Source organism: Thunnus maccoyii, chromosome 24 (assembly GCF_910596095.1).
Source record: "Thunnus maccoyii chromosome 24, fThuMac1.1, whole genome shotgun sequence".
Classification (NCBI taxonomy): domain Eukaryota; kingdom Metazoa; phylum Chordata; class Actinopteri; order Scombriformes; family Scombridae; genus Thunnus; species Thunnus maccoyii.
Genome location: NC_056556.1, coordinates 5,262,634 through 5,280,282, shown reverse-complemented (window position 1 = coordinate 5,280,282; position 17,649 = coordinate 5,262,634). Strand labels below are relative to the sequence as shown.

Genomic DNA, 17,649 nt, shown 5'->3' with positions numbered 1-17,649 from the left:
TGTGTTAAATGTAAAATACTGCTGTAAATGCTAAATAAGGGGGCTTTATGTAAAGTGTTACTGCTTATTATTTTGAGTATTTCTATTTTATTGTACTTTATGGCTCCACTACATTTACTTGACATTGTTTAGTGTAGTTAGTTTGCAGATTATGATGTTACATTTTGAAAAAGCATATTTATAAAATACAATGCAGTGTTAATGAAAAGCAAATTTGAGGCTAGAGAAAATTCAAACAAATAAATACAGCAGCAGAACTATCATATAGACTCTGCACCAGTAAGTAACAGTGAATAGCAAAGTCTTTATTGTTTGAGCAGGCAGAGGTGGTGAGATGGAGGCTGGCTGGTGTTAGGGCTGAGGTGAGGGGAAGGAATCCAGACTAAATGCTTGGTTGAGGGAATCCCGAGGATGTGAAGCTGGCTGGCGAGCTTGGTGAGCAGACAAGGCAGGCGAGCAGGCAGGTAATCCTAGAGACAAGGAGAACAGGTGTAAGGCAAACTGCTGGCAGGCAAACAAACTAACTAGCAGATAAGGCAGGCAGGAGACGTAACTGAAATCAAAGCTAGAAGTGTGCACATCAAACCGTTAATGGCACGACGACCCTTAATTGACGTCACCTGGTAAGTGCTTGAGTGAGAGAGGCTGCAAAGGCTCGGTAAGTTATAAATAAGAAGTGGACGGCACTCTGCGACGTATCACGTTACCTCGACGACACCAAAACATGTTACGTACAATTGTGGGTTTGGGACTTTTTATTTTACGTTCTTTGCTTTCTTCATGGCCAAGGCACTTAAGCTTCAATACTTTATTGGGCTCACTTAAACAAAAACAGAAAAAGACAAAAATAGTAAAACCACTCACTCATAAAGCAAATAATACATTCAAAAAAGTAATAAAACAGAAAGCTAATATGTGACCCATAAAATAATCATGTGCACAACAGTCAAGTAAGGGACCAACTGCCTGATTTGAGCATCTTCCAGGCTCCTGCCTTACAGAGCGGACGAGAGATAACAGCATCATTAAGCAAAAAGTAAAAGAAATGATTGATAAACTTGTGTAATTTAACTTCTGCTTGCATTCCTCTGATTTAATGTGTTTTTTTATGTACCATCTTAAATCCTTGTTAATGTAGCATTTCTTTGTAAAGTTAGGTATACCAGCGCTCCTACTATGCCAGGCTGAACACTCATGTGCCAGTTTGTTAACCATTTTTTTAAACGCTCCCAGGCAACCCCTGGTAACCCCGTAATTAACGCTGATTCAACGTTACAACACTATGAACTGTGGGTAATTCCCTCAGGCAAAGTCTGCAGAGATGCAGACAAATTAAAAAAAAAGTAATTACATTTTATTGAATTGAATAAATTAGAGTAAATGTTGTAATTTAATTCAGTAAAAATTTAATTTTTTATTTAGTGAGATGAGACCAAACAGGTAATACAAGACATGACAAGACAGAACATAATCCAACGGATGACATGACAGGATTTGCGTGATAATACAAACATGCATTTAGGACTCACAGCGGTAACAGCAGAAAAGAAAAATAAGACGTTAGTACTTATGATATGAAATGTGTGTGTTAGGGCAGGTGTAGGGCAGTCTGTTGTACAGGATTTCTGTGTGTGTAGGTGGGAGTGTGTATGTAAGTGCAGAGGAGCCATTGGGGTGAGTTGTTATAAGAAGAAAAAAAAAGATTATAATGATGATAACAAGTACATAAATAAAAATAAATAAATAAAAAGGGAAAGGAATGGAGAAATTTTTGAGTTAAAAAAGAATAAGTTGAATTGTCTAGGTAGGGGAGGCTGGTGATGTCTTCATTCACTCATCCCCCCATCCCGTCCGCCAAGCCGCACCTCACCGGCCACAGCGCCCCTCCCCCAAAAAAATTTTAACTAAAAATTCAGTTCAATATCAGACCAATGTTTAAGCCTGGCCTTATTACATGCTGACTGATACAAAATCATGTCATTACATTACAGCCTTGACTGTCTCCATCGCCTTGTTTGACATATATTTATGGAATAATTAGATACTTTTGGACTTTTACTTAAGTAAAGAAAGAATCTTAATACTTCTTCTACAATTGAGTAGAATAGATTATATAACAGAATACACAGTTTAGAAAAAAAGTTTAATAAAAAGAGTAGGCTAAAACTAGAGCAGGACACACCTCAGTAATTAAACAGAGAAATTTGCGTTCACTTGGGGCTGGGCAACATATCAATATTGTGATATGAGACTAGATATCGTCTTAGGTTTTGCATATCGTAATATTGTGATAAGGCATTAGTGGTGTCTTTTCCTGGGTTTAAAGGCTGCATTACAGTAAAGTGATGTAATTTTCTGAACTTACCAGACTGTTCCAGCTGTTCTATTTACCTTTACCCACTTAGTCATTATATCCACATTACTGATGATTATTTATCAAAAATCTCATTGTGTAAATATTTTGTGAAAGCACCAACCAATCCCTACAATATTGTCGGAATGACTATATTGCCCACTTGTTTTCATTTCATTTTATTTTACAGAAGGACCACTCTACGGGAAAATAGGTGACAAAGCTGTTCTCACAACAGACTCTGAAGTGAATCCCATCACCAGTATAGAGTGGAAACATGGAGCTGATCTTGCCATGGAGTGGTATGGAGGCGAGACTATCTCCTACCGACACTTCAAAGGTACCACTTTAATCTAAATCAAGCTGTTTGGTAGCCAGAGATCAATGATTTTATACATTAGTCTGGAGTTTTTTGACAAATTTAAGTTGAGATTTTGGTTTAAATTGGTGGTCTAAATATTTTCTGTTGTAAATTAATTATATTTTAAGGGATTCCTTTACAGTATTTAATAGGTTTATCCCAGATTTGGATAAATGAATGGATTATATTATAACATATACATATGTAATATGTATTGTATTATACAGGGTTTTTAATGTGTTTTCTGCATGAATTGAGTTTTTTTAAGGAGTATAACCCATTAAATTTGACAAATGCAATAAATACAGACCCTGAATTTATACCTTTATTAAAATATTAAGGCCCTTCATAGGTATACTGCAAAATAAGGTTCCCTTTCATGTGTTTTGATCAAAAAAGCCCTTAACTTGTGCAGATATTCCCCAAATATCTGAATATGTTGCAATCCAAAGATTTTTTCATTCATTATCCCTGTAAAACCCAATTAAATACCTTAATTACATAATTATCAAAGGGTAAATGAATAGAATTATGGTTATAAAAAAGGGATTCACTTGCTTTTTCTGTGGGAAATCAAAACTAAACTTTTTGTATGAAAATCAGCTGTTCTACAAACATTTTTAGTGTTTTCTAAAGTGCATATTTCTCCAGCTGCCCACTCTTAAATGACCAACACTGGAAATAAGTGGCTCTAGCTGACAACATACTGTAAGACGACTAAAAATCCTTGTTTAGAAGCTAAACCTGTGTGTTTTTGCAGTTCGTGGTTCGCTGAACATTTCAACTGGAGCGCTGACGATCACAGGACTGACTCCAGACGACAGCGGCATCTACACAGTAGAGATCAACAACAAAGTCACCAGCAAGACTCAACTCCTGGTTATCTGTAAGTGGAGGAATTGTGTACGAAGTTTGTCTTAGTTTATCAAAATGGCCCTAAATTCAAAGGAAATGTCTTTTTGTTTCTTTTTCTATCAGCTCCTGTCTCTAAGCCCACCATCTCCGAATGGTGTACTGGGACCTACTGTTTCCTCACCTGTAATGGCAACACCACAGGTGCTGAACCAGTCACCTACAGGTGGACGTCAGGTGACACAACATTGTCTTCAACCAAGGAGCACAATATAACAAAGGTAAACACAGGATAATGATGTTTGTGTGTCTCATCAGTAACAGATACATCATGTTGCAAGAATAAACCAGAATCTAGTCTTTAAATTGATTCACATATTCAGGCATCAGTTGGTGACCAGTTTATTGTTGATAATCTGGACAAACTGTAAAAAGACAAAGTGAGCTCCTCAAAAAATCTGTATGTTTGGTTTATGAATATTATAATATAGTTTTTCTCCCAATTTCTAGGAAAACAAGGAGCCGTGGTTCAGCTGTGCATTTCAAAACCCAGTCAGCAACATCAGCAGTGAAAAAGTCTTCAACCCCTTCAAGGAAAGTGAGTTATCACACCAACAAATATCTGCTGTAACACCTTTAATGTATTAATGCATCTAACTGTTTTTACGTAACATGACAACGTACTCAATGTCCTCATATGAGTTACAAAACATGTTCTAACAGCATTAAATGACTAAATGATGAGCTTTGAGTTTATTATTTTTCTGTATTGGGTCACCTCAGAGTGCATTATCAAAGATGGGATCAGCTAATGACATTGGAATACAATACAGTGTCCTTGTAAACTATTTGTTGTTTCAATTATTTATTCTTTCATTTTTTGTAGAGGATCTGACATGGATCTACATCGTCATAGCAGTATTTACTCCGGTTATGTGCATCATCATCATCATCATCTATTTCAGACACAAAGGCATCATCAATCTCAGTTGCAAATGGATAAAAGGTAAGAAGTCACAAAATATTGTATTTATTTTGATACACTAAATAAACTGTATTTTGGTGGTTTGATATAAATCAAATCTTTGACTTGAATTTACATTCTTTATATGTCTTTAGGTTTGGTATATTAATATTTCTGTAAATGTGACTGATAATGTTAATCTAGTTGTGCATCATACATATTCAAGTTCTTTGAAGAGTGTGATTCTACCAACAATATTAGTCCTGATGATGTATTTTCATGCTAAGAGACAGGAAGTTTCTATCCTCATGCAAACATCCACAACCACAACCAACACCAAGAGATTCTCTCCAGATGTTTCATGAATCAGCATAAAAGGATGTTTCAGGGTCGACTTGTTGTCTTAGTGGTTAAAGCTCATAACAAATAACTGCAACATCACTACCTTTCATGTCTCCATCTACACTACTGAAGGCAAAAATGCTAATTAGGTAAGCTTACCTTGACTGTAAAATCACTTAGTGTCTCAATATATTTTAAAAACCATAAAAGTAAATGTTCAACAAAACAAAAATAATACACTTTATGGCTTTTGCACAGAAAGCTGTAAATAAGGAACAAAAATCAGAACAACGTAACAATTACACAATTAAGTTGTAGTAAAATAATAGGATTCAGTCTGGATTTAATGGGTTAAGACGCCGACCATGAACCACAGTATCTCTTAGATCAGACAATTTTCATGTCTCAATCTATTTTATTAAAATATGCCAATAATTGTATTTAATGCCCTCATAGGAGTTAAAAAAAAACAAGTTTATTTTTTAAGTGTAAAAAAGAAAGAAGACAATTACAGAAAGAGGAAATAATAACAACATACATTATATTAAACATACATGATACTATTCAGTTATAGGAGTGGCAAAAACTGGATTTAAGAGGTGAAGCGTCGACCATGAACCACAACGTCCCTGATTCATGTTTGATTAGGAACCTTTATTGATTGTTGTTCTCCATCTCTCTCTCCCCCCATCCTTCATTTTCTGTCATCTCTCCACTGATACTAATCAATAATCAATAAAAGCAAATGGGTGAACTTTTGCGATGTGTCAGAGGTGGAAGAAAACTACTTTAGTGATGTTGCTGATGTTTCCCTCAAATCTAAGATAAATGAAATGATAGGGCTTTTTTATCTCTTCTGCTTAGTGGCAACATCAGAAGACAACTTCCTAATCAGAGCTGAAAACGTAAAGTAGAGGTTCATTGATAAACACACTGAAAGGCACCAGAGACAGTCTGCCTTTCTGTATCTGTATGTCTGAAGTCTTTGAAGCCATAAAAAAGCCTTGAAGGTTCGATATTTAAAAGGTCAAGACCAGGCGAGTCTTCAGCTGTACTGCAGAGACTGTGTGTTGTCACTAAACTAAAACGTATGACTCATTACATTTTCTTTGGCTGATTCTTCCTCACCTCTGAGAACATTGTCAGAGTATTAGGAAAACCCATCTCTCATGACTCTACACATATTGTCCACTCTGTTAATACTATTAATATTGTTCTATTTGTTAATGAGAAGCTGTGTTTGTAAAGGCCACCTTCAACATCTGTAATTAATTCAGGTATTTAATCTCTACAACTTTCTCAACTAAACAAAACCACCAGATAAAAGAGCAGTTATGAATGTTACAAATGTATTATTAATACCCATGTTACACAAGTTTGACGTTCACAAAAGAAAATGTAACTTATAAAACCTAATTATGAAACAAAACATGATTAATGAAGAATTCCAGTGAGTTAACACACACTTATTCATCTTAAATACAGGAGAGACTGTTGACGGGACAAAGGAAGGTAAGATAGAATTTTTTCACATTGGTCACCTATTTGTCTTTAATAATTTATTGAGTATTTAACATGACAATATTTTAAATAATGTTCTGTTTTCATGCATCCAGCACTTAAAAGTAATTAAAAACCAGTGTTTCAAATGCATTCAATGTACTTTTTTTCTAATTGCTGAATTCTAAAAATCAGTTAAGTAAAAAAGTCTCAAATTGGACACATTGTTAGTTGTTGTTGATTTAGTAATGTGATGTTTTCCTAACAAACAAATGAAGTTTTACAGTCATCAATCATACTGCTGTTAGTTTTAACAGATAAAATTAAAACATATATTCTGACAAAAAGATTTATTTGCAACTAAATACTGACAAAGACATATCTGACCAACATTTGTTTGAATAGCAGCAGTTAAAAAACTTCTAATATGGATTCACTGTGTGATAGATGCATCATGGTTGTGACAATTCTTTATTCATTTCACAGAGACAACAGGAATGCTTACATCTGTTGAAAAAACATCCACCCAGGACCTGGAGTCCCCAGATACCAGCAATGAAACTGGTGAGTGATTCTGTGTGGGGGGGATTTTTTTCAGTTTCTCTTTTTGGTTTGTAAAAACTTTGTAAAATTTGTTACCACTTTAATTGTTTTATCAGCAGTGTGTGACAGATGCATTGTGATTGTGACAGTTCTTTTAACTTTTTAACATTTTAACAGAGAGGCCAGCAAGTCTTGTAGTTGTGCAAGAAACATCCCCCCAGGACACAACATCTACTGGGCCTCCAGAAACCAGTAAAGAAACTGGTAAGTGAAATGTTTTAATATCCAACAGGTTTGATGGCCAAAGCAATGAAAGCCATTCTCTCGAGTGTTTCCATTTTATGCTACTTTATATTTCATCTCCATTTCAGAGGGAAGTATTATACTTTTTACTCTACTACATTTATCTGACAGCTACAGTTACTGGGTACCTTGTAGATTCCACTTTTACATACAAAAATGTGATCATCTTATAAAATATTAGTTATAAGTAGTTGAAATTAGCAGCATAGGGGCCATTTTTCTGCATAACAAGTACTTTTACTTTTGATACTTTAAGTATATTTTTCTGTGAACATGTTTGTACTTTTACTTAAGTAAAATTTTGACTACAGACTTTTATTTACTGGACTAATGGAGCAAATTCAGTTTTAATTTTCATTTTAAAACTGCATACTCAAATTGATTTTGAAATTCCATTGTTTATTTGGGTATTCATTAATGTAATTTTAAATGATGTACTTATTGACTGTTTTAAAGTTGAGTTTGTAAATCCCTTTTTAATTTGAACAATTTATTGATGGATAATTGCTTCATTTGTAAATTCTTTTTATAATTCCTCCTTTTATTGCCCACTAAAATGTGAAATAATGAATTACTTTGTAATTTAGTCTATTTATGGATTAATCATTAATTCATTAATTGATTTATAAACTTATTTATGAATTCCTGTTTTTATTTTACAAGTACTTATAATTAATTAATTAATTAATTAAGTACTTTATTACTATTTCTGTGACCTTTCTGGTCCTCCATATCACACAGTCATCAATCATACTGCTGTTTGTTTTAACAGATAAAAATAAAACATGTATTCTGACAAATAGATTTATTTGCAACTAAATACTGACAAAGACATATCTGACCAACATTTTTATGAATAACAGCAGTTAAAAAACTTCTAATATTGATTCACTGTGTGATAGATGCATCATGGTTGTGACAATTCTTTATTTATTTCACAGAGAGGGAAGTATTGCTTCCAATACAAGACACATCCACCCAGGACCCAACATCTGTTGTGGTCCAAGATACCCACAATGAAACTGGTGAGTGAAACATGATCATACTGACCCAGTAAGACCCAGATTATGAAACAACTTTAACTTTTGTTGAATCATTTTGTGTAATCTTTTGGGTTTGTAAAAACTTTATAAAATTTGTTACCACTTTAACTGTTTTATCAGCAGTGTGTGACAGATGCATTGTGACTGTGACAGTTCTTTTAACTTTTTAACATTTTAACAGAGAGACCAGCAAGTCTTGTAGAAGAAACATCCACCCAGGATAAAACATCTACTGGGCCTCCAGAAACCAGTAAAGAAACTGGTAAGTGAAATGTTTTAATATCCAACAGGTTTGATGGCCAAAGCCATGACAGTCAGATTTCACCCGTTGAAAGCACCAATTATATTCCCCACAGTAACTGCATTTACATTCTTTCTGTACTTCAGCACCATTTTGAGGTACTTTAACTTCACTCAAGTGTTTCCATTTTATGCTACTTTATATTTCATCTCCATTTCAGAGGGAAGTATTATACTTTTTACTCCACTACATTTATCCGACAGCTACAGTTACTTGGTACCTTGTAGATTCCAATTTTACATACAAAACTGTGATCATCATATAAATTATTTGTTTTAAGTAAATTAGTTGAAACAAGCAGAACTTTGATCCAGAGCAGTAAAATTTTAATACTCACAGGGGCCATTTTTCTGCATAACAAGTACTTTTACTTTTGATACTTTAAGTATATTTTTCTGCTAACATGTTTGTACTTTTACTTAAGTAAAATTTTGACCACAAACATTTATTGATTGGACTAATGGAGCACTTTTAAAGTGTGATATTAGTATGACTACTAAAACAGAAGATAACAGAGACTTTCTTCAACTTGTTTCATGCTGTATTCACTTGGCTCGACTGTAAATCCTCCTAGACTGTAAAACTAATACATTTATCTTGAACTATTTTGATAATTTATAAATGAGAGATTGCACTTTGTGACAGGTGTGTTGTAGTCATGACAATTCTTTATCATTTGACAGAGAGGTCAACAACAAGTCCAGATGTCCCTGAAACATCCACCCAGGACCAGGAAACTGCTGAGTCACCAGATCCCAGCAATGAAACTGGTGAGAGAAATATTATTGTAACCAGTCGGAATCTATTAAAGGCAAAAATGCCAAGTAAGACATTTTTTGAAAAGCAGCAGTTAAAAAACTCTTAATATAGATCCATTGTGTGATAGATGCATCATGGTTGTGATAATTCTTTCACAGAGATGTCAGTGTTGCCTCCACCTCTCCAAAATACATCCACCCAGGACCTGGAAACTGCTGAGTCCCCAGATACCAGCAATGAAACTGGTGAGTAAAATATTTTCATACCAAATATAAATGATAGCCAAAACTCTGAGAGTAAGAACAACTGTTTTTTTTTTCTTGAACCGTTATAACTGCAGTAAACTAGAAGTTTCACTGTCTGACAGATGTATTGTGGTTGTGACAGTGCTTTTATCATTAAATAGTGATCTCAACAATATCTGAGGTCAATGAAACATCCACCCAGGACCTGGAAACTGCTGAGTCCCCAGATACCAGAAATGAAACTGGTGAGTGAAACATGATCATACTGACCCAGTAAGACCCAGATTAATAAACAACTGGAACTTTTCTTCAACCATTGTGTGTGGGATTTTTTCAGAGTTTTTTTTTTTTTTTGGTTTGTAAAAACTTTATAAAATTTGTTACTGTGACAGTTCTTTTAACTTTTTTTAAACTTTTTAACAGAGAGGCCAGCAAGTCCTGTAGTTGTGCAAGAAACATCCTCTCAGGACACAACATCTACTGGGCCTCTAGAAACCAGTAAAGAAACTGGTGAGTGAAATGTTTTAATATCCAACAGGTTTGATGGCCAAAGTCATGACAGTCAGATTTCACCCGTTGAAAGCACCAATTATATTCCCCACAGTAACTGCATTTACATTCTTTCTGTACTTAAGCACCATTTTGAGGTACTTTAACTTCACTCGAGTGTTTCCATTTTATGCTACTTTATATTTCATCTCCATTTCAGAGGGAAGTATTATACTTTTTACTCCACTACATTTATCCGACAGCTACAGTTACTGGGTACCTTGTAGATTCCACTTTTACATACAAAAATGTGATCATCATATAAAATATTAGTTATAAGTAGTTGAAATTAGCAGCACTTTGATCCAGAGCAGTAAAATTTTTATTACACACAAATATAACACTCAGAGGGGCCATTTTTTCTGCATAACAAGTACTTTTACTTGTGATACTTTAAGTATATTTTTCTGTGAACACAGAAACAACAACAAAATTTAAACGTAACCTGCTTCAGTTTCATAACACCTCTGTGTACGATCTTGAAATGAGTTCATGCGTATTAAACTGTTGACAAACGTCTCATAATAGCATGACTTCAGCTAGATATTTAAGTTAGCTGAGTAAGGTTAGATTATACAGGGGCAATGCTAACAGCTGAGCTAACTCACCTTTACTTGACAAGAACTGAGGACCACAAGGCAACAACTCAAATGCACAACTGAGACACAAAAACAGTTTTCAAAAATCAAAGTCTCTTTACTCGGGAAAAAGGTTTGGTACATGAGAAGGCAGTCAAACACAGGCAGACAAATCTAGAGGAGTAGGCTGAGGCAAGGTCAAAAACGAGCTTAAAGTAATACACTGAGCAAACTAACTCTAGGAAACGTTGAAGGAAGACAAACTGGAATGAGGGGAATGGAAGAACCAGACTAAATACACGAGGAGACAATGAGACACAGTTGCAACACACCAGGACGGACAGACGATCACAGTGGTGAGAAACACACAAGGGCAGGAAGTGAATCTCAAACGAGAGGGGGAGTTAGTGATAACAAAATAAAACAGGAAATGCATGAAATAAGAAAACATGACCAAGGAAGCGGAGCGGGACATGACATTACTGAGGTTACGGTGTTTGTTGTCTCTGTAGCAGCTTGTAGATTTGCACTTGGCAAACTCTCCGTGGCCTTATAGAGAGTTATGATGCCAGTATTTGACATCACGTTTTATTATGAAAGCCAGGAGCTGTTGACGGGAGGGGGAGGGGGGCTTCTGGGGGAGACTGATTTGCTTTGTTTTAACAGCACAGGGCCCAAAGTGTCACAGAAAGGCTGAAAGGAAAAGTTAAAAGGAATAGAAAAAGGAAAAGCTGCAGAGAAATGGAAATGCAAATGGGAAAGGGAAATGCTATTTCAAATGCCTGATTAAAAGCTGTATTCTTAATAAAATGAAAACATGTTTTCTGACAAATAGATTTATTTGCAACTAAATACTGACAAAGACATATCTGACCAACATTTGTTTGAATAGCAGCAGTTAAAAAACTTCTAATATTGATTCACTGTGTGATAGATGCATCATGGTTGTGAAAATTCTTTATTCATTTCACAGAGACGACAGGAATGCTTACACCTGTCGAAGATACATCCACCCAGGACCCGACATCTGTTTTGGTCCAAGATACCAGCAATGAAACTGGTGAGTAAAATATTTTTATACCAAATATAAATGATAGCCAAAACCCTGAGAGTAAGAACAACTGATTTTTTTTCTTGAACCGTTATAACTGCAGTAAACTAGAAGTTTCACTGTCTGACAGATGTATTGTGGTTGTGACAGTTCTTTTATCATTCAATAGTGAACTCAACAATCTCTGAGGTCAATGAAACATCCACCCAGGACCTGGAAACTGCTGAGTCCCCAGATACCAGCAATGAAACTGGTGAGTGAAACATGATCATACTGACCCAGTAAGACCCAGTTTATGAAACAACTGGAACTTTTCTTGAACCATTTTGTGGGGGGAATTTTTTTCAGTTTTTCTTTTTGGTTTGTAAAAACTTTATAAAATTTGTTACCATTTTAACTGTTTTATCAGCAGCATGTGACAGATGCATTGTGACTGTGACAGTTCTTTTAACTTTTTAACATTTTAACAGAGAGACCAGCAAGTCCTGTAGTTGTGCAAGAAACATCCAACCAGGACACGACATTTACTGGGCCTCCAGAAACCAGTAAAGAAACTGGTGAGTGAAATGTTTTAATATCCAACAGGTTTGATGGCCAAAGTCATGACAGTCAGATTTCACCCGTTGAAAGCACCAATTATATTCCCCACAGTAACTGCATTTACATTCTTTCTGTACTTAAGCACCATTTTGAGGTACTTTAACTTCACTCGAGTGTTTCCATTTTATGCTACTTTATATTTCATCTCCATTTCAGAGGGAAGTATTATACTTTTTACTCCACTACATTTATCTGACAGCTACAGTTACTGGGTACCTTGTAGATTCCACTTTTACATACAAAACATGTGATCATCATATAAATTATTTGTTATGAGTTGTTGAAATTAGCAGCACTTTGAATCAGAGCAGTTAAGTTTTAATTACACATGAATATAACAATCACAGGGGCCTGTGGCTTGGGTCACAGGGACTTTAAGTATATTTTTCTGCAAACACGTATGTACTTTTATTTTGAAAAATTTTGACTATGGACATTTATTTACTGGACTAATGGAGTACTTTTAAAGTGTGATATTACCATGACTACTAAAACAGAAGAGAACTGAGATTTTCTTCATGCTGTATTCACTTGGCACAACTATAAATCCTCCTAGAGTGTGAAATAAATACATTTTCTTTAACTATTTCATTATTCCACTGTGTGACAGGTGTATTGTAGTCATGATAGTTCCTTTATCGTTTGACAGAGAGGTCAGCAACAAGTCCAGATGTCCCTGAAACATCCACCCAGGACCTGGAAACTGCTGAGTCACCAGATCCCAGCAATGAAACTGGTGAGAGAAATATTATTGTAACCAGTCGGAATCTATTAAAGGCAAAAATGCCAAGTAAGACAAAGACATTTTTTGAAAAGCAGCAGTTAAAAAACTCTTAATATAGATCCAATGTGTGATAGATGCATCATGGTTGTGATAATTCTTTCACAGAGATGTCAGTGTTGCCTCCACCTCTCCAAAATACATCCACCCAGGACCAGGAAACTGCTGAGTCCCCAGATACCAGCAATGAAACTGGTGAGAGAAATATTATTGTAACCAGTTGTAATCTATTGAAGGCAAAAATGCTAAATAAGTAAATTTATTTTGAATGTAAAATCACAAAGTAAATAAAAAAAAAGAAAAAAATAATAACAATACACATTTTTAAGATGTATTATACTATTCACTTAGAGGAGTGGGAAAATCAGATTTAAGAGGTGAAGTGCCAACAGTGAACCTGTTTCGGCAATTTTGCAATTCCACTCTGACAAAGAGACAAAAATCTCTTACAGTGTTGTCACACACACACGGCTCCATCTGTGTTTTTTTCTGGGTTGTTTAAATGGAAACGACCACTCAGCCGTTAGCAAGAAGCAGTGACTTGGGTTTGGTTTAGCAAATTCTCTGCTCACACTCCCAAAGACTAAGATATCTTTGGTTGCACAGATCCCATGAACCTTCTGTTACATTGATAGTAGTTTAGTGTGTAATCAGGAAAGATTCAGAATGATCAAACAGTGGAAATGAAACATGATTACATGTGCAGTAATTGTATTCAAACATGTGCAATGAAGATATTCAAACGTGATTATACATGTAGTGTATGTAATTTCCCTCACAATCCCCCCTTAAAATTGAACAACATAAAATTTAAAAGTGACAGTAATAATGAAATAGAGTGAAATAAAAACTAGATCAAAGATAAAACAATGAAAAAAACAAAGATAAATAAAATTGATGTGAGATTAAAAAATATATAATATTAATAATAATGAAATAAAAAGACAATATAATTTTACAGCATTAATACAATAAAATAAGTGAATAAAATAGTAAAATGAATAATGTCTATAAATTATTCTTAATCTAAAGCCAGGCTAAAGAGCTTTTAAGTTATATCTGAAGATATCAACACCTCCATCATCTTTGTTAAATATCCACCAAACATCTGAACATGTGATATGTTTTCTTCTTTGTCTCCTTCTCATGTAGAAACCAATGATCAGGTGTGTTTCTGGACAGAGAAGATGCTGAGTCATGACAAGTGGAGATTAAACCCACTTTAATACAGTATTTATACAAACTTTTTATCTTTCCACTGATAGAAAGAACTTCTGTATTTTTATTAAGTTGTATCTGTGTGTGTAGAGGAAGCCTTGCAGGAATTACAATGAAGGTGGCTGTTGGAAAGATGACAGTTGCCACTACAGACATGTTTGCGAGTTCGCCCTGAAAGGAAACTGTCCCAACGGATACAACTGTCGGCTGAAACACCCCGGAGGTGATTATAGGACAATAGGAAAAATCCTTCCTATTGTAAAAATAAAGGTTTGGAAAGGGAATGGGTTATATAAGAGGCTTGTCCGTTGGATAAAAAGAACAGAAGTTAATGAAATAAACATTTAGAGGTTTTAGACTCTTATTTATGAAGAAAAAAAACTACAGTATTACATTCTTAATTCATTTTACAGCAGGCAGCAGTGTTGCTGTACCTGAATGTTGTTCAGCAGTACAGAGCTGATAAATGTTAAGTTAGATTACTTAAAGCTGCTGTATGGATTATCTGCTGTTGTTAGTGATTGTAAATACAATATTCACTCTCTATTTAACTTTTCTTTTGGTCTCCACCAACTAATGAGAAAAATATTCAGCTAAATGTTCCACTTTATTCACTGAGTCGTCACTAACTTTGTCTGCTGTTACAGTACCTGCTGGGCAGGTAGCATATAGAAGGTTTATCAGAGCTTTTAAGAAAAAACAACAATGAACTAAAAGAGGCGAAGAAAGCTCTAGAGCTGAGAGTAACTGCAGAATTCTTTATAGGTTTGTCATTATGATCGATATCTTTCACATCACACAGTCATTTGATACATTATTCATATAAAAATATAGATTAGTGCAGCTTTAATGCCCCTTAAAATAAAATAATAATCACTGTTAGTGTTTTTAAATGTTTCATCTTGCTCTATTTCATCAAGCAGGCACCAAACCACAATGGCAGTTTGAGGGAGACAGTGGGACATGGTATGAGTTCATATACAAGGTAAGTTATCTGCGGAGTGGACTTCATATTTAGCTGAGAAACTTTATTCGTCTCTGAATAATAAATACATTTCAGCATTATTATGATTTGAATGGCCTTTTTTCTGCAGAGGGGCACAACTGAATGTTCAGTAAACAGCGATGAAATCGAGAGGAAGTACCAGCAAAACCGCAACAGCAAAATGCCCTTCACAGTGAACAGAAACTACTACGAGCTGGACTTTGAAGGTTGAGTTATGCTTTAAATATTGTGATAAGAGAGGGAGGAATTTCCTTGAAAGAACTGCTCCATTTAAACCCAACGAAATATTCATGAATTATTCATTTATCACTGGTAATGTTATTCCTACAAGATGGTGAATTGTATGCTAGCCTGTAGAGAAATTTCCCCTTTTTGCATCTTCAGCAGACCTGGTCTACGCTGTAAAAGACTCTGTGTTACACTTAAAGGAATATAATTTCATATTTTTGGAAATTCGTTTATTTGTTTTTTGCCAAGAGTTAGATGAGACGATTGATGTACTACCCTCATATTAGTGGGGTAAATATGTTCAGCAAGCAGCCTGTTAGCTTAGCTTAGCATAAAGACTAGATGCTGGAAGAAGCATTACATAATCACAACTTACACTTTGGGTTTTGTACAAATTAAACTAACAAAATATAACGGTTTAATTAATGAGCTTTAGAAGTTCAAGTAGGCAGATTTTATCTTCAGACAGAGCCAGGCTAGCTTTATGCTAAGCTAAGCAAAGCTAAGCTAGCTGTCTGCTGACTGTAGCTTTACATTTAGCATACAGACAAGAATGATAACAAGCCTTTCATTTATCTTTCAGAAAGAAATTGAATAAGTGCATTTCCTAACATTTTGAATTATTCCTTGGAGTTAATCAATTGGATGGGGACAACAAACACTATGTCTACTCCGCCTATAATAAGAGTCAAATTATCTAGTTCTTTCCATGCTCCTTCTTGTGGACAATGAACAACTAATAAAGAATCTTAGCTATAATATACTGTAACTTCCTTTAAAAAGACTCCTGAAACATCACATGGAAAATTCAATTGTTTGATTTTCTTATTTTCCACAGCGAAGATCCAAATCAACCTGATGACAAAGAACAGACGCAGGGTCAGACGTGTGTTGTTGTGAGCACCAAAGAGGATTTCAAAGACTTCAAGAAGACAGTTGTGCAATACCTTACTTTAACTGGAAATTCATTTATTTTGTGTGTTTGGAGAATATTTTTTATTTTTGGATTTCAATAGGTTTGGCTCTACTTTCGCCTCTTTATGGGAAATCTAACATTGTGTTTATATAGAGGGGAGTAGACGATACAATTAAACCATCCTGTAGGCTTGGTTTCCATAGGGTTTATATCAAAAGCCTTTGAAGATTACTAAAAATCTCCAAATACTGCAAACCTGCACTGAGATATTGTACTGTACCACTTTGCTTTTTTTTTCACAAAATCTCAGTTTGAATTACCATTTCTAATAAGTGATGCCATCATAATTTGATTCGTCTCATAAGACACATACTTACTGCACACTGCCACAGCAGAAGGATGCAAATAATTTATGGTGCCACAGAATTTGAAGAAGAAAATACACAGACATAATATTTAATGTTACATTCATGCTGCAGCATATTTACATGCTGCCAAACACATCCCATCAAAAGAGGAACGAGACAAAGAACTCTTACAGTATTAATGCTCAGGGCATGGTTCACAGCACAAAGGCACACAGATGAAGAACTCTTCACACCTTTTATACCTCAGAACTCTTCCTTCTTGTCAAGGCTGCTGCTTCTCGTTTCGTTTCTATCTAAGATACTGTGGCAATCTTGCTACCCTCTGATGCACTATTTTAACCTTGGTCTTTCTAAACAGTTAACAGCAAATTCTCTGCTCACACTCGCAAAGACTGAGATATCTTTGGTTATATACAGTCCATGAACCCTTCTGTTAACATTGAGTAGTTTAGTGTGTAATCAGGCTCGGTGTCAGTCAACATGATGCTGTTTGCTATGTTGATGAGGAAGGATTAACTTACTATGAAGTGAATGTATGATGCTGAAATGTTTTTCTGAATGGTTTAAAATATATGGTACAAGGTGATATGAAGTATTCAGACAGTGACTCTGAAGTGTGAATATTGCCTTTAAAACTAAATATTTCTCCAATGTAAAAAAGGTTATTTGCCATTTCAAGTCGAAGTCAAACCTCACCTTAAAAGTCCAGAACAAAGGAACTGAATATTTAGCACAAAACAAGTTATAAATTGTTGTAAATAGAAAATCTTGACTCAGCTGAGTTGAGC

General features: G+C 35.0%; 1 protein-coding gene and 1 long non-coding RNA gene across 11 annotated transcripts in view; both read left to right on the top strand.

The window, feature by feature from the left end:
• The window catches only part of LOC121892294, a 343,857-nt gene that overhangs the window by 120,764 nt on the left and 205,444 nt on the right, over positions 1-17,649 (top strand). For 3 of the 10 annotated variants that reach the window (XM_042405264.1, XM_042405269.1, XM_042405261.1), the window contains one exon: positions 2,544-2,693. The exons of 6 other annotated variants lie outside the window; for them this stretch is intronic. In XM_042405264.1, coding sequence (XP_042261198.1) covers positions 2,544-2,693 — 150 coding nt within the window. Of the gene's footprint in view, positions 1-2,543; positions 2,694-3,474; positions 3,601-3,692; positions 3,848-17,649 lie in introns of all 10 variants that reach the window. One more of the 10 variants, XM_042405271.1, reaches the window with a different exon arrangement.
• On the top strand, positions 15,173-15,491 carry LOC121892299. The gene is made up of 2 exons (XR_006094372.1): positions 15,173-15,328; positions 15,438-15,491. It is a non-coding gene; the product is annotated as an uncharacterized LOC121892299 (long non-coding RNA).